At 48.0% G+C, this 18,286-nt stretch overlaps 1 protein-coding gene across 2 annotated transcripts in view; it reads right to left on the bottom strand.

Moving 5' to 3' along the window:
* Positions 1–17,941, bottom strand: part of Mast4 (microtubule associated serine/threonine kinase family member 4) — a 606,534-nt gene extending 588,593 nt beyond the window's left edge. The window contains exon 1 of one of the 2 annotated variants that reach the window (XM_052160085.1): positions 17,364–17,941. In XM_052160085.1, the coding sequence (XP_052016045.1) occupies positions 17,364–17,720 (357 nt within the window). In that variant the 5' untranslated portion in view covers positions 17,721–17,941. The remainder of the gene's footprint in view (positions 1–17,363) is intronic. The other variant, XM_052160077.1, reaches the window with a different exon arrangement.
* Between the last annotated feature and the right edge of the window lie 345 nt (positions 17,942–18,286).

Raw genomic sequence — 18,286 nt, 5'->3', positions numbered from 1 at the left:
TAGAGATGGACAACTTGACAGGTTTGTGTTTTGTCTGTCCTCACATCACCAAACAAACCACCACAAGTTCAGCAAAATTAAACCCAGGTAACAACATTCTTCTTTTACAAAACGTGAACTTAGAATTCTCAGCACCCTCTAGGAAATAAAAGGCACATACTCCTAAGGAGAATAGCACTCCTTCATTGTTATCTTGCTATCGGGAGATTCGCTCACAAACGACCACGGCAGACATCAAAAACAGCATCCTGTTAATCGGTGACCTTTTAAACCAAGTGTGTCCTGTCACCTTTCATCACAAGAAGGAGTGAGTGCTCCATTCTTTGGTCATATCCCTCTAAAAGTTAGGCTGGGCTGAGAGGATAGACATGCTTTCATACATAAAAGAACTCAGCACGCCTGACAACTTGCAGAGATATGACAGACAACGTAAACAGGGCCAAGGGCCTGAATCTGTGATTCTACCTGAGGAGATGCCATTTGTTCAAGGTCAGGGAAACTGGGGGGCAAAAAAAAAAATCAGTCAACTGCAAAGCCCAGCCCCTCTCTAACCAAAAGATGCGGTAACAATGACCTGAGTCCTTTCAAACCTCCACATCCTCATCCCTGAGGCACAGCAACCCCTACCGTCTCAGACCCCGCTGTGAGGAAAGGAAAAGATGCTTGATGCACACAACGTGGCACCTGCTCCTTACAGACCCTGGTCCACGGCACTGACCAGCGACCATCTCTCTCCACACAACAAAGTGAGCATGCCCTGAATATGTGCAGACATGCAACATCAGGGTCAACTCAGCCAAATCCTGACACAGACACCAAAAGGGGGAACACCAGAGTCACTCCCCTGCATCAGGTCCCTGCCCAACTCTAACCTCCAAGAACAAGGGCTAAACAGTCGGGCATATCATTTTCTAAACCTTGTCTTCCTGCCTTTAGTAGTTCGATGATGGTCACTGACTTTTTGCACGTGACACATGCCGAGGCACTCTGGGTGGGGACAGACTTCAGCAGGAGTGTGAACACGTACCTGGGAGAGCAAGGAACCTAGGCTGAAGTCCCCAGGCTCCCCCAGACCTGCGGGGCACCTTCTCTTTGTCCACCTCACAACTGTGTGAGTCAGAAGTTCAGCCAGAGCTGCAGAATGCTGTGTCTCTATTTTGTTTCGTTTTCTATTAACTATTCATGTGCATGCGTGCGTGCGGTCCCTCCCATGTGTAAATATGTGTATGTATGTGCCAAGGTGTACATGTGGAAGTCAGAGGACAGCTTTTAGGAGTTGGTTATCTGCTATCACCTTGGATTCTGGGGATCCAACTTGAAGTGTCCGGTTTGTGTGGCAGTGACTTTCAGCTGCTAAGCCACCTCACTGGCCCCTTACTGACAGATTTAAGGTTTTCCTTTCAATCCATATATGAGTGAGTATTTCCAAAGGCTCAGCCACTTTGGTTTAAAAAAAAAATAAAAACTTTTTTCCTGGCTTTATATGTTTTTATAGTATGTTATTACACAGATTATTGAGCACTGCAATTCAGCAACCAGTTGTGGAAAGGAGCTGCCGCCAGTAAGCAACGCTGTCAAGGAAATTAATTACTCTGGGGGAAGAAGGGGCAGTTCTTAACTATTTAGACAAGACAGAGTTCGTCTTCTCGCCCAGAATTTTGCAAACATGTCTAAATGCCTGTCTGTTCAGAGGATAGAGTGCACAGTGTCTGTGCCCTCAGCAGAACTTCTCCTCCACACCGAGGCCACTGCCAGCCCCCCACTGGGAGCTAAGGGGCTCAGATAAAGCCCCGATTCAGTTGGCTTTAAGGAGTATGGAAAAGAAATGTCTCACCTTTTACAGGGCCCACCCTGTGAGGGTTTTCATCCTCTCCAGCACTCTCATGAGGTCCCAGTATGGGGGGCTTGGGGGGCAGAGAACCACCGGAACACAACCCAAATCCTGCAGGCATCTGTCTGTCCCAGATACCCACCCAGTCCAGCTGGTCCAATCCAGAAAGTTGTGCCTAATGGGTGACCGCTGGCCAACCAGAACTCCAGACTACTGGGGGTGGGGGGCGGTTTCTCTTTTGTATCTGTGACTGAGTTGCTCACGTTGGCCTGGGGACACTGACGAAACTGCTCACAGTCCATAAGGGGACACTGTCCCCTTAGTCCCCTACTGGTTTTGGATGATCATTTTCCTTGGCCTGCAAAGTATGACTTCGCCGGAGATACTCGGTGCAGCGGCTAAGAGGATGAATATGAGGGTGTTCTCATGCAGCCCAGTGTGGTCAGGGGAGCAGACATCACAACCCACTGATCCAAGTGTGTTAGTGGATCCGTGGGTATGCCCAGCAGGAGGAAGGGCTCCTATGTAACAACCAGCAAAGAGGAAGCAGGGCAGAGGGAGGCTGACCTTTCAGATAAGAGTTCTGAGCACCCTCTCCAGCGTCTAGATTTCAACATTTTGATTAGTAATAGAGCCACACAGAAAAGCAGGACCAGATTTCCTGGCATCTCGTCATCTTTGAAACCCAAGTTTCAATCATGGGTACAACAGCCACCATGCTACCACCTGTGGCCCCTGCTCAGTAAACCACAACTGCAGACAGACAAAGTAGGGAGAGTCTCTCAGGGATCAGACTTCTCCACAGTACCCCTGGAAATCTCATCTCCTCCCCCATCTGCAAATGCAAGGAGCTCTCAGATCATGAGAAGTCTGAGGCTGGAGGGCTGGACACAAAGCCATTGGATCTGTGGTCTCAGAAGCCTCAAAAGAAGCCACAGACTACCACAGCCACAGCTTCAGACAGAAGAGAGGTGGGAGGGGTGGGAGGGGTGCGGGGGGGGGGGGGGGGTAGGGGAGGTGCTGTAGGGGCTGCAGAGGTGGCTGAGAGGTTAAGAGTGTTTGTTGCTCTTCAATTCCCAGCACCCATAAGGCAGCGCCCAATCACCTGCATTTCCAGTCCCAGGGATCTGACGCCCTCTTCTGGTCTCTGCATAAACATGACAAAAAAAAAAAAAAAAAAAAAAAAAAAAAAAAGCACTGTTCTAAATTCAGAGAAAACTAGAAACCCTGAGAAACCAAAATTAACCTTCAAAGCAAGGAATACCTCAAAAGATAGACCTGATAAATTCTTACCAACTCAACTCTGGACCCACAGTAAACAAAAAAATACCTTAAGATAATTATTGGTGCGAAGACTGTTTAATTACCTTAGGAAATACAGATCCTTGTAGAAAACATAGAAAGAATGCTTGATTAGAAACATAAATAAGCATCTGGTTAATTTTATACCAGGAACTTTAAATTGCACAGACACAAAGAATCACCCCCAAAACATGGATAGACAACCTGCCAATTCCTATGCTTATAAAGAAAACTAGAAGACGGCCTTAAAAACTGAAGGGATGCTGGGGTGAGGCTTTGTCCCATTACTAGAAATGTCCACAGGCTACTTCAATGGCTTTTCCTAAAAGCAGATCTCAGGAATCAAAGGATTTAGCTACATACACCCTCCCTCGCCTTTCAAAGGCTTAGGCGGCCACATCACCACGGACAGTCCCTTCCAGATTGCACTTGTCAGGCTTCTTATTCTGTGTCCAGCTCCTGCCCAAGGCTCCTCCCACTGGGCTCTTCCTCCTGACCTCCTCCCCACTACGGTCCTCCTCCACACTACGGTCCTCCTCCACACTACGGTCCTCCTCCCCTGGCTTTCTTCCTATAGCTACCCTTCCTCCCACTGCCTGCCTCTCCCACCCCACCCCCCATACCCCTGCTCTCTCTCATCTGCTCCTCCTCCCCTCTATAGCCCTACTTCCCTTCCCTGGTCCTCCTTCCCATTCCCCACCCCTTCCTTCTCCTTCAGATCCTCCTCCCCATGATCCTCCTGAACCCCCAGCCACCCTCTAACCCTTAGCCCTCTTCCTCAACTCACTCTTCTTGCCCCTACCCCTGACTGTTCTTCCTCCCCATGCTCCTCCTCCCACTCTTAGTCCTCTTTCCCATGCTCCTCCTCCTACTCCTAGCCCTCCTCCCCATGTTCCTCCTGCTACTCTTAGCCCTCTTCCCCATGTTCCTCCTCCCACCCCTAGCCCTCTTCCCCATGCTGCTCCTCCCACCCCTAGCCCTCCTCATGTTTCTCCTCCCACCCCTAGCCCTCCTCCCCATGCTCCTCCTCCCACCCCTAGCCCTCCTCCCCAGAGCTATCTCTACACTGCATCCCGGCTGTCCCCTGCAGATAATGCACTGTGCACACTGGAATCAAGTCGGTGCACAGGTATGGTCAACCTGCCTCTGGACTGCTTAGGCAGTCAACAGATCCCCTTTTTTTTCCTTGTGCTTCTCACTTCCTTCTTTCCCCAGCCACTGACTTCTACAGTGTGATACAAGCAATGAAGTCCGGTAAATCCCTTCTGACCTGAAGAGAGAGAGAGAGAGAGAGAGAGAGAGAGAGAGAGAGAGAGAGAGAGAGAGAGAGAGAGAGAGAAGGGCACACGGCTCACACCTGCCCTACGCACAAGAAAGGTTCCCAGCCACAGGACTGCGGGAGAAGCACCTCACATCCTCTGAGTGGCTCTTCCCCAGCACCTCTTCTGTGAGACACTGTGGGGAGCACCCCTGCTCTGCAAGGTCCTCCGGTGGCCCAGCCATAACGCCAGTGCTTCTTCCCTTGCTGCCATCAGAAATGTAAGCTGGAGAAATGGGGACTGGAGAAATGGCTTGACCATTAACAGTGCTTGTTGCTCTTACACTGGATCTAAATTAAGTTCCAGGACCTGTGTCAGGCCAGATCTGATGCCCTCTTCTGGTCTCCTCGGGCACCCACCTGCACACACAAAGGATACATATGTATATATATTTACATATATATACATATATACATACATACATATACATGTATGTATGTATACACACACACACACACTCTATTAGGTTGCCCGCCTCCAGCCGACCCACCACACTGACACTGAGCACCCTAGAGGGAGCTGCCACCATTGAGTTTGGGTTAAAACGAGCCACATGCCCAAAATCCCACTCTGAGCCCTCAGTTTCTGGGTTTGTAAGCAACTATTTGAACCATAGAAACATAGACTTAATTGCAAAATTCAAATTATTTTGACCGACTAAGACCCGTGAGTAATGCTTCAGAGTTGCTGGCCCATACACTGGGGCTGGAGCTGAAGTCTAAATATCCGTGAAACTTAAGTGTAACGAAGGTTAAGGAGCTCTTTTCTTATATGAGCTTCTAGCTCATGCCCACGCCAACAAAAAATTTAAAAAGCAGCAGTCACTAAATTTACACCATCGGGTGCCCTTATATATCAAAGTGAGTGTCTAAAAGGCATAGATGGTGATGTCTCAGCCATCAGCAACGGTACCCAAATGATTATTAGGTTTCCAGTACACGGGGACTATCCAGGCTCTCGGCAGGGCTCACGCCTATCATTACAATTCATTTGGTACTAATGCCACAGCCCATTTGTAACTTTCTCATGAAAGGAAGCCGAGCCAGCAATACTTGGAAAACTAGATTTGGTTCTAAGCACAAAAAGGACCCTAAATTCACATTTAAAAGCTTGGTCCCCTCTGGAATGAGGCTGTTGGACAGTTATTTTAAGCCTCCTCTGTGGGAACAACATCCTACTATCTCAGTTCAATGAGAAGTAAAAGCATGTGAGAATTTAATGTCTGCTTAGTGCTGGGGAGTTGGGCACACAAATTAGAATACTGGTTGTATAAAAGCATTTCATTTACAGAGAAAAAAAATGGGATACAAATTGCCCTTAGTTTTATTTCTAATAATGATAGCTGGCTCATTAAAAAGGAAGTTTGAAGTTTTCCCTTCTTAGAAATGACTCTAATCATATGTTGCCTTGTGTCAAAATTGTTTGTCCCCCATATATGGGTGAAAGTCTTGAGCATTCATAAAGATAACCCAAAGACAGAGGAAGGTCATTGTCACATCTCCAGAAGACTGCTTGTAGGTCTGTCATAGCTAGTGTCACTCTTGCTATGATGAAACATCAGGACCAAAAACAAGTTGGGGAGGAAGGGGTTGATTTGACTTACCCTTGCACAGTGCTGTTCATCACCAAAGGAAGTCAGGACAAGAACTCAAAACAGGGCAGGAACCTGGAGGCGGGAGCTGATGCAGAGGCCATGGAGGCTGCTGCTTACTGGCTTGCACAGCCTGCTTTCAGATAGAACCCAAGACCTACAGCCCATGGATGACCACACTCACAATGGGTTGGGCCATCCTCCATCAATCACTTACTGAAAAAATACCCCACAGGCTTGCATACAGCCCAGTCTTAAGGAGGCAGCTTCTCCATTGAGGTTCCCTCCTATCAGATGACTTTCGATTGTGTCAACTTAACCTAAATCTATCCAGTGCAGGGTCACCACATGGCTGAGAATGGAGGATTCTTGGTCCTAGTTCACCTGCTGGTCCTGAGCTCAGAGCTCAGATCTGGAACACAGAGCTAGCTCTTTTCCTCAGGGCTGCAGAGTTGAGATTTACCTGCCACATAGCCACTCACCCCTCAAATTCACTTGAAACAGCCCCATGCTGCAGCACCCCAAAAGGAACTCACTGCTCAGGTTAAAAACAAAACCCGGACACTGCCTCTGTGGAAACGCATTGCCTAAGTGTCCTACACCTGCATTATAAGAGAACCCACTGAAAATATAGGCAAAAATCGTCAGCCACCATCTCGCAATCAGTAAGACCAGTGTGTTTTGATATACTTAGGCAAACAAATGTATCCACTTCCAGGGCAAGGGCAGCTCTGAGGTCCTTCAGAATAAAGATGGAGCCTGGTTACCTGGGAGATAAAGGCCACACAAATCTTTTAAAGATCAGAGACTCTAAGTACAGTATTTAGGCCCAAGAGTCTTATGACATGAAGTCTGAGAAGACCTGCAGGCAGCAGGTAAAAGTTCACACTCTGGGATTTTTTTTGGGGGGGGGGGGGAGGGGGGGGTTGGATCTGAATATCCTGCCACTGATCCAAGAATCTGCAGAGAAAATCCAAGAGAAAGAGCCAATTCTTCAATTACAGGCTCTAGGAGCTAGCACCAAAACTACTCTTTCCCATCCCACTGACATAACTTTTAGTACTGAGATGCATGTCTCTGTTTTAAAGTTGTCTCAACAGAGCACCACAATGCTGTCTTAGGGGTGGTCCTACCTCAGCTAAAACTGGCAGAGACTGGGAAGAAAGGCAGAACAGTCCCATTTGTTAGACATGATGAATAAATGTACAGTTCAAAAGGAAACTACATTTTTCTGGGTTTAAGGCTTCATAACCTGAAATCAAGAATCATGAGATTTCACCTTACACCAGTCAGAATGGCTAAGATTAAAAATTCAGGAGACAGCAGGTGTTGGCGAGGATATGGAGAAAGAGGAACACTCCTCCACTGCTGGTGGGGTTGCAAATTGGTACAACCACTCTGGAAATCAGTCTGGCGGTTCCTCCGAAAACTGGGCACCTCATTTCCAGAAGATCCTGCTATACCACTCCTGGGTAATTGCCCAAAAGATTCCCCAGCATGTAATAAGGATACATGCTCTACTATGTTCATAACAGCCCTGTTTATAATTGCCAGAAGTTGGAGAGAACCCAGGTATCCCTCAACAGAAGAGTGGATGCAAAAAATGTGGTATATATACACAATGGAATACTATTCAGCCATTAGAAACAATGAATTCATGAAATTCTTAGGCAAATGGATGGAGCTGGAGAACATCATACTAAGTGAGGTAACCCAGACTCAAAAGGTGAATCATGGTATGCACTCACTAATAAGTGGATATTAACCTAGAAAACTGGAATACCCAAAACATAATCCACACATCAAATGAGGTACAGGAAGAACGGAGGAGTGGCCCCTTGTTCTGGAAAGACTCAGTGAAGCAGTATAGAGCAAAACCAGAACGGGGAAGTGGGAAAGGTTGGGTGGGAGGACAGGGGGAGGGAAGGGGACTGATGGGACTTTCAGGGAGTGGGGGGTCCAGAAAGGGGGAAATCATTTGAAATGTAAATAAATATATCAATAAATTAAAAAAAAAGAATCATGAATAACTTGTGTACCCAGGGGTCAGAATTGGGAACCACAACATCGAAAGTTAGAAGAGAAGAAGTGAGGAGCTCTAGATTTATGAATGGCATGTGTAATTTTATTCTGTCTACTTATACGGGCACATGTCTTCAACAGTTCTCCGAGATGATTGACACTCAGGGAGAAAGTCCCAAAGCACTATGAGATGTCCGATCATTAACTGAACAAACAAAAAAGAGAGCTTGTTCAGCACAGACTAAACAACAAGGCAGGAAAATGCAGAGACATCGCGGAAGAGGAAAGGTGTGAGCAGAGGGAGCTTTCTGACGCATCTTTAACAACGCCCAGGTGTCAGAACCGCGAAGGGCTTTTTGCCCAGGATACTCTGTCTGACAGGAGCCGGACTACTGTCTTGTAGAGCTGTTATTTGTCACAAAGAAGGAGATCGTGTTCTACAGGAGATTCTTATGACCAAGCCAGAGATATGGAAGAAAGGGAAGACCGAGAATGAGTGACAGGTGACCTAATTCACAGAAAATGTTGATTCAGACATTTTATATTCACTCTTTGAGAATTTCACATATGTATACGATGAATTTTGATGATATTCGTGCCCGGTTACCCACCTCCAGCTCTCTCCAGATCCTCACATTTCTCGATTCTAAGTCCTTCAGATTCCCCCAAATACATCCTCCGCCTCTCACCTCCATGGGTTTTTTTTTTTTTAATCCCACAGAGCCCAATTAGTGGTACCCATAACGCATACGGGATCAGGGCCATCCACGGAGCATGACAACATTAACAGTGTCCCCACTCCCCAAGAAAAACCATTTTGCCATCCCCAGCAGCTGTCAACTGCCAATAGCTTCTCAGTCAGTGATGGCGCTTCCTGGGGCCCTGCCTTAGTCCTCCTGGAATTGGGGGAAATCTTACTGGCTTCATTCCATCCAGTCTTGTGCACGTAACTACAGCTGCTGCAAATCCACGAGAGGACCAGCCACATCATGCCCAGAAGACAGCAGAAACAAGACAGGAGATGGCAATGACACTGCAAGCTCCAGAACTGCAGAGCCGTTACCAGTGGACTAAGATTCCAGAGCCAGCTCTACTCCAAGTGGAGTAACTTGTGAAGCTCCATTCCCCTCCTGGTGGCTTCCCATAGCCAGGTTACTCTAATTAACTCTTACCTTCAGGATGCTCACCTCTAAGCCAAGTCCTTCCCAACACGACTATTTTCAATTTCAATGGGGGAAAATGTGTAAAACCAAATTGTTAAGAACATTTAGAAAAAGAAAACCCGAGGAGCTAAAGTAGTCATTTCCGGTGGGTCCCTGGTGCTCTACACACAAAATTTGCATCATGGCTAGGAGCTACATATCACAAAGGAGTAAAGCTCACCCTAATAAAAGGTCTTAAAGGCACCTCAGGGACAATCTCCTCAGAAGTCAATCAAGGAGAGGGACAGCTTCTAGGGGCAAGTTAGCCAATTCCTACTGAAAGAAAACAAACCTATAAAGAATAATTTCCAAGAAACACAGTGTTATCCTAAATGCCATTAGCAAGGCTATTTTTCAAACAGTAGATAAATAATTCAAAGTACTGTGACTTAGTGCAGAGAGGAGACAGGCTCCAATACATGACAAGCGGCTCGATTCACTTGTACAGTAGTACATCTTTCCTTCTCTAACGTAATGAGGTGCTTTAACTTACTAGTCTGATAATGGCCATATTGACATGAACGTGGATGTCTCCTTGGGTTCTTCTACCAAGTACTTGACACAGAGGAGGCTCGCAATGTTCTCTTTCCTCTTGGAGCCGCTCTCTCAAGACCAGCGTCTGGGGCTGCTGAGCTCTCTGAAGAAACTCCTGTGAGAAGCTCAAGTGCTACTTCTTAAAACCGGAAACCTGGGTGAGAACTCAGTTTATTTCAACCAAGCCAATCAAGTTAAGGCTGGAGGAGGGGAAAGGCAGATGCTCTGAGTTAACGTTGTGTGTCTCTATGGGGGCAACAGGTCCACAAGAACCAGTAATATTTGGTAGTCAACCTTTACACACAGAAGGGCTTTGACTGTGTCTTCCCACCACTTCGCTAGTGAGTGGAGTTGCTGTTCTTATATAGCTACAATTTCAAATGTATGACTTCTCAGAACGCAAGTCTCGATAACGGAATGCAAGTCTCGATAATGGAGCAACACAAGATTGGCAGCACCAATTCTAACTCAACTCTGAGGTGTGATGATATTTTGAGACAAGCACAGAAACACACAAAATCACCACCGAGGAAAGAATGTCACACCTGGCTTCCAACAGGTTGAAAAGGAAACTGAGTTGCGAGGCCAAGGCCCAAAGATCCACATGTGACAGGAGTTAGATAATACAGACTCATCCACCCATATCAAATTGGGCTCACTTGGGAGGCTGCCCTGTGCTGAAAGGTGTTAAATGACAGAGTTCCGAACATTAGAATTAAAATTTCATTTTCCACATGGTAGCCTATGAAATCAGTAAGGGAAGGGAGCTAAAGGTGCCTGTCTCTCTATCTTCCTCCAAACACGCCCACCTTCTCCCCTCAGCTCCCAGTATCATCCCAAGGCATTTGGGCTGCAAGGTTCAGTGGAAGTAAGTACCATAATCAAAATTATATCGACTGTGTCTGAGCAGAGAATTGATGGCGAGCAGACGACTACAGGCCTGGGATACGAATGTCTAAGCAGCCTCAGACACGTGTCTACTTAGGAATACAACTCATTAAATAAGCAGGAATGCGCTGCATTGAGAGTGGCTGCATCAGTCCCCAGGGGCTTCCCCCAGGTTCTACACTCTTGCACAGTGTGGCCACACTGTGTAGAGAGAGACTGCTGACCACAGTCCCTAAGCCTACATTTTGCTACCTTTGAAGAATCATGCCTATCTCCTGACCCTGGAGGTACAGGCAGCTACCGAGCAGACCTTCCCAGGAATTCTGCGGCAGGTAAAATAGCACAAAGACAGGAAGACAAACAAATGCCCAGAGCTACAGGGACAGAGGTCCGCTGTTTAATCTCATGCATCACACTATGCCTTAGCTTAAAATTAATGCTATCAGATACGTATCCACGGTAAACACGCAGAAGACACAGAAAACCTTTGAAGGCAGTGATGCAAAACTAGGCAGGTGTCGGCCTGAATGAGTGCAAGGGGCGCCCCACATCACTAGGGGAGAACAGAGCACACCGCCGGCCCCGCAGCAGTCACACAGAGCCACCGGGCTCCTGGATTACTGTAAACTCAAATGTGCACACTGTCTCAAAGGGACAGAAGGGATTTGGGAGGGTGGGGGTGGGAGTGGTGGTAATTTGCATTCTTCCCTGGGAAGCTGGGGTGGCTGGCCTCTGGACTCCAGTTCTTACCTCATCACCCCAAAGCATCACCTGACTTCTAACTCCCTTCCCAGACCACAAACCTTCACTTTGGGGATGAAGTTTGAGTCATCTTTTCCTGCCTCACCACACGGCGGACATCACCCCTCTGTCTAACAACCTGGTAATTCACCTATTCATCAAATCCCCGTAGGACACTGATTAATAACTGATCACTAAGAACGGGTTCCATAAGGAAAAGCAGGGCGGCGTCTTCAGAGAAAGGCTAACGAGTCACGCGCCATAGAGTTTGCTGTTACTGTCTCATAAAAATGTCCCACCCATGAAATTAATAGTGTTACGTCACCTGTCTACCTACTCAGAGAGGAAAGAGCCTGCAGTCTACCACCAAAACATCTGGGAAGCAACTTTAGATCTCTGCTTATCCCTTTCCAGGGTAGTGATGGTATCAACATTCTTCAAGAGCCAGCCTCCCCCATCCTCAGTAACAAAGCAAACGTCCTACGGGATGTTTAACAGACGCCATGCATCATGCTGGACGTGAACGTGGAGGCATGGCATTCTCTCGGTGACCCTTCACAGGACGTAAAGGGCCTCCGTGTTAATAACACAGATGAAGTCATCTGTTCTAAGTCACTGGACCAGGACTGAACCCTGACCCCAGAGCAGGCAAACTCTCATGCTCTGAAGGGGTGAAAGAAATGAGCCCCTGCCCTTTCCAGGCAAACGCATGCAAGTCGTGCGTTAAGTATCCATTAAGTCTGAGTGAACGGATAGAGGCTCACCTGCTCTAAAACAGTAGCAAGGTATAAATACTTGCCGTGTCCTAGAGTGCCGGAAGTGACAAAGGTAAAAAGCTGAGCCTTCCCAAGTACGAAAATCCACACCACCAAGCCAGACTCTGGTAGGATGTGTTGGCATGCTAACTCCATGCTTCCTGCCCACAGGAGCCCGATCTCAGAGCACACCCCACACCCCACCCTACAAGGTTCTCTTCAGGTAAATCTGTCCCTACGCTTACTATGGCAATGGCCACTTAAAGGGAAGGCCTTCTCCTCTAAGTTTTTCCTCTCACTACTATGATGACACGTTGAACATCCCCCTACTGTTCTCTGGAATGGATCTAAAGTCTTCACCTGCCACCTTTCATATGTCTTTACCTGGAGTCCGTGAACTAACTTCTCTCCCTTCCCTTTCCCATCTCATCCACACTTGTTTGGATTATCAGTTCCAACTCAGGACCCTGTGAACTGGTTATACCCACAACTCTCAACACAGGCTGGCTGTGAGGTGCCTGGCTTCCTTCGAATACAATTGTCATCGGGTCAGACTTCCTTGCTTCAGGTACTCCAATGGCTCCCAGTGCCCTCGGAGTGACATTCACAGAGCCCCGCACTGCTCAGCTGTGTCTGATCCTTCACACACCTGCCTGCCCCCTGTTCTCCTCTCCTCCCTGCCAAGCAAAAGGCCCAGTGAACCTCCAGGAGCTCTGCTGCCTTTGGTGACCGCCCTCTCTCCAGTCCTTCCCCTTTCTCCGCTCAGCTTCAGTTCAAGCATCGTTTCCCAGTCTTAGCTCCCATGTTCGCACAATTCCAGGATTTGCCACACACCCCTTCACAGCCTGTGCCTCGGCCGCCACCTTTGTCTCCAGCTAATTAATGGGTTTATGTCTAGCTCCCTTGGTCCTTGAGAAACTCCAGGATATCGACCCCCATCTCCGTCCAGGCTGATGATACCTCGGGGCTGGACTGCATGTATATTTCTAGGCTGACTACTGTTTTAATGTCATGGCTTACACTGAAGTATCAAGTCCAAAAGTAGACTAAATAATGAATATGCCAAGATTCATGCACTTCTCTTTTCAAATTATGTAGCTTCTGTGATTAATAAAATATAACGTCTATGAAAAAACATGGCTGAATTCATGGTTTCCTTTTGCTATTTATTCTCATAAGCAATAAAAACCAGAAACCTAACCATTCTGTTACTACTATGTCAGGAACCCCAAAATACAAACACCCCCAAAAGATGTTAGAGGTATCCCTCCCAATCAGACACCACTTAATAGAACACTTTAGAGACGACCCCAAATTGTGCCTATAATAAGGGACACTATTTTTCAACTTTTGTCAACAACCTAAGCCCCTTGGTGCAGTAGACTATAACCAGCTAACATGTCGTAAGTTAGCAAGCCCTTCAACTAGCAAGCTCCTTCAGACCATTCGGAGTATTCTGAGTGTCTCTGGAAGTTTCCAATTCTAATACACACAGTGTACTATCAGGTGTGTCTGGTTTGACTTTGTTCTTACGTATTTAAAAAATAAAAAACCCAATACCTCTCTTGTGAGCCACAAGGTTTTTGTTTGCTTGTTTATTTTTTTTTATAATAAGGGTCAAGAGACTTGTGCATTCTGTTTCGCAACAGACAAAATAAATGGGCACACAGTCACCTTCAATCAAACAGATCGCCAATTTCAGAGACGACATTACTTTGTGAATTCATTGAACATCTGTTTACTAAGTTCCCATTCATTTACTAGAGGTGGGTGCTAGGCATCCCTGGTTAAAATTTCTGCTGTCTGAATTTATCCATCAACAGCAACCAAATGGTGACCCCACTGGGATCATCCGGTACTGTGGGTAAAAGACGGGGTAGAAAGCCTTAAGAGCTTTGATTCTCACCTTCCTAACGCTGTGACCTCTCAATACAGTTCCTCTTGCTGTGGTGCCCCCAACCATAAAGTTATTTTCATTGTTACTTCATAACTGTAATTTTGCTACTGTTATGAATCATAATGTAAATATCTACGTTTTCTGATGGGTTTAGGTGACTAGGTGAAAGGGCAAATTGCATAAATGCCAGGAGGGGGGGGTAAGTCCTCCAACTTACAATCAATCAGAAAATCAGAAATCTAGTGTGCCATCCTCAACATAGAGAACTCCACATCTACAGACTTGCAGCCAAGACATAAGACAAATTCAGGGGTGGGTTTATTTGTTTGTCTGTTTGTTTTATAAATTAAGTCACCCATCAGTACGGAATCTCATATTTTAATATAAAGTACAAAAGCGGTTGGCTTTGTAGCTCAGTGCTAAGTGCTTTCCCAGTGCACGTAAGACTGTAGATTTCATCCCTACATCATAGGAAAATAAAGACAAATTAAAATTTTAGAAATCTCTCAATGCCAACATTCAACTAGTTTTTAGTCCACAGGTCTGATGGAAGCGTAAAAGACTTTATGTTTACGTGTGAGCCAGACTATGAGATAGATAAAAACACTGTGACCTTCAAAACAGCTTTAACAAGATTATCAAAAAAAAAAAAATAACACTGGAATAATATGCTAGGAACCAGAATTTCCTTGCATTTGAAAAACAAATACTGTGAGTTGGTATTTTTAAAAAATTATTGGGGGGGGGGGAGTGAAATTAATCTCCCAAGTTACCCAGCAATTTTAAAATAGAAATAAATGTCTTGCCACACTGTGTGTTTCTCTTAAGCCTTTGAATGTTTTATAGTCTGGGCCCTTGCTACAGTATAACTAAAACTACCACCAGGCGCTTTGTCACAACCTGGCCTAAGATGAAGAGAAGGAATCCCCCAGCTTATTTCAGTAATGGGGGACAAGCTGAGGGCAGGAGAACCGCCTCAGCAGTTAAGAGCAACACTGCGTTGCAGAGGCTCGGCCTTCAGGGCTTGGCACCCACGTCCAGTGGCCTACAGCTCCTTGTGGCCCCAGCTCCAGGGGATCCGGTGCCCGCTCTGGACTCCAGCAGCACTTGCTCTCTGGTGCACACCCCCATTATAAATGCACAAGCATACACATTATTTAAAAATAATAAATCTTTTAAGAATGGGAACAAGAGCCCTGGTCCTCTCAAAGTGGACAGTATGTGGATTACACATTAATGAAGTAACAAGTCAGCCCAACTCTGAAGTCTGATTTCACAGCATTTGATTTAAAGTGTATACCTTTCCTAAGGAAAAGGGCAAGAGTTTTTTTTTTAATTCCTCAAAGCCCAGATTCCACAAAAGTCACAATCCCACAATTCCATGCAGTGTACCACATCGGTACTAGTGTGTGTCCATGAGCGTTTACACACCCTCATTACATTTTAGGTTTTAACACTTTCTACTCCTGGGGTCAGAGAGCCACATGACTTTCTTCAGTTTTGCCTCAAAATCCCCAGGGCACATCAAGACTGTCCATCATCCCCATTATCTAATAAGCTCCATCATCCCATCATCCCATCATCCCATCATCCCCTGGCAGGCTATGTCATGCCACAAATAGCAGCCCTGTCTCTTTACAACCAATTCTGAACTTTCAAAAACAACGACCTGACCAAATCACTTGGCCATCCTACTCAGAAGCACAAAATCTGTTTCAATCAACCAACCTTCACTGCCTTGCCTGAGAAATCAGATATTATTATGTTCACTTAGGAGAAAGTAAGACACTGTCACCTTGGGGTGAGGTGATAAATCAAATATACAATCAGGATCAAGATTAAGAAGTTACCCACCCACATCCTTACACCTTCAAGACCGTGTGCATGCCATGTTAGCTATACAGAAGCATTCGATTAGGACAGCCAGTTACCCAGAGCCAACAAGGTACATCAAAAGGAGATGTACCCAAGAAACAGCACCACTCTCTGCCAGCTCCTAGGGTGGGTGTGTTGTTCAGCAAACTCCTGGACTATGACTAAACTCAATCTGGAACTTGGGGCTATCCAAAATTCCAGATCAGAAACAGCACTCCTGTCGGAATGAACTCAACCTTGAAATTCTCCACTTTTCAGACTACAGAAGTGAACTTCTATGGAAGGAAATGCATCCAGGTCTCACAACTCAGAAGCGGAAGAGCTCTAGAAAGCAGATCTCCAGATACCTGCCTGAGATCCCTGAAATCCCACAGCCATCCAGAAAGGGGTTGTGGCTACAGCCGGTCCTTGTGCCAGATCCAGCCCCTACTTCCAAGCTGGACACCCAGGAGGCTAAAGACAGGACACTGGGCTCTGTTCACTTCTTCAAGGGACAAAGGCAATTGTTTCCTAGTGCTAACCCCAGCAGAGACAGTAAAATACCAGTGTGGCACTATGGAATTAATTTCACACGGAGACTATGCTAGGGTCATGTTTTATTTATGGCCTTGTCTGATCAAGATGATTTCTCCCACAAGAGATGTCCAAAGCAAACAATCTTAAAAGACTTGGAGAAATTTCCTTTCCTGTCTTCCAGAGTAAGAGGGGGGAAATGGAAAAAAAGAAAGCCAGAGATAGCAACCTAGTGGGTCACAAAACTCGGTGTGTCAGGAAGCGACCTACAATTTTTGGATGCACAGCCTTCGAAGATATGAGGCTGGACAAAGTCCTCTGAACAAGATAAGACACATCCTATCCGATATGGGGACAGCGCTCCTCTGGACACTGAGTCCAAATAGGAGGTCATGTCATGACAGCGCTACAGGCTTAGTTAGCATGGGGAATTCTTCCTCTTCCCCGGGATGAAAGATGAACTGACCCACCAAAATCACCCACGGGTGACTCCAGCGTGCTCTGGTCTCTGATACCCACAGTCACTACTCCCACCAGCGTCAAACGCTCCGGGTCCCCCGCTCCATCCAAGACCGCAGTGGTTAGCGATTCCCACGTCTAAGAATCTGGAGATGAGTTGTGTGGACAAGCCAAGCTTTCAAATCACATCCAATCTCTGAGGACCCAAGCAGATACAGACATGAAGGGATCGGCTCTGTGACATTTCCAAAGCCCATGGAGACAAGCGCGGGGACAACCCCAAGAAGTCAAAGACCCACAGAGTCTCCTGATCGTCACTATCCCAGGCTGTAGCAGAGCACCTTTAGTTCCCTCCCCTCTCCAAGACACCAGCGCGCACGCAAAGGGATCTAATGGGACCCTGGAGGGTACGGGATGGGACAGACTGAGCCCACCTCTTCATCCTGCTCCTCTTGGGATGTGCTGCTGACCCGGGGCACCGACAGTACCGCTCCTCCGGGGGGCGGCAGCGGTAGGGTAGGAACTCCACGCTCCAGAGCCACACGCGCTGGAGCCCACGCGGCGGGCAGCCGGGTTCCCAGGGCGCCGCCCGGCGGCCGCGGCGGCTGCGACCTGCAGGAGAAGCGGCTGGGCTCCCCTTCCTCCGACAGAGTTTCAGAACCAGAGGATGACTCCGCTGAGGAAGCGCCCTCTGAGGACACGGCTGCCGCCGGCGAGACTAGGGTCCGGGCGCCGGGGCCGCTGCAGCCCCGGGGCACGGGCTCGGGAGCCTCGGAAACTTTCTCCCCCATGTCCCTCTTCGGCCCAAAGTGCCGCCCGAGGGGTGGCGGCGCGCTCGGCGCCTCCGGGAGAAGCCCGGGCTGCTCCGCTGTGTCTGGATCGCGCTGCGGCTCCCGGGCTGCGGGGAGCGCCACCGGCGACTACATGACAGAGGCTGAGCCGCAGGAGCGCGTCGCCAAGTTCACGGCCGCCGTGGTTCGGCTGCTGACACGGACTCCCGCGCGCGGGGCCATGCCCGCCGCGATCGGCGCTCCGCGCTGCGCCCGAGCCGCCGGGACTGCGGCTTCTCCCGCTAAACCTGCCTCCGGGACGGATCGGAGGAGACGGGCAGCCCGCGGAGCCAATGGCAGCGCAGGCGCGCCGGTGGGCGGAGGCTGCGGAGCCGCTGGCCGCGCGGGCGTCAGGTAGGGGAGGTGGGGCCAGGCGCGGGGCCACCCGATCCCGCGGGAGCTCTGGGTGCGCGGGGCAGCTCCACGGCGCGGGACTCGGCAGCGCGGGCACGGAGCCCGCGGACTTAACCCAGGCTGGGACTCCGAACTGGGCGGGGAAGTGGCCGTCTGTCTTTGGGACGCGGGAG

Source organism: Apodemus sylvaticus, chromosome 16 (assembly GCF_947179515.1).
Source record: "Apodemus sylvaticus chromosome 16, mApoSyl1.1, whole genome shotgun sequence".
NCBI classification, from domain to species: Eukaryota; Metazoa; Chordata; class Mammalia; order Rodentia; family Muridae; genus Apodemus; species Apodemus sylvaticus.
Note: the sequence above shows the minus strand (reverse complement) of the source record. Positions and strands in the feature narration are given on the sequence as shown.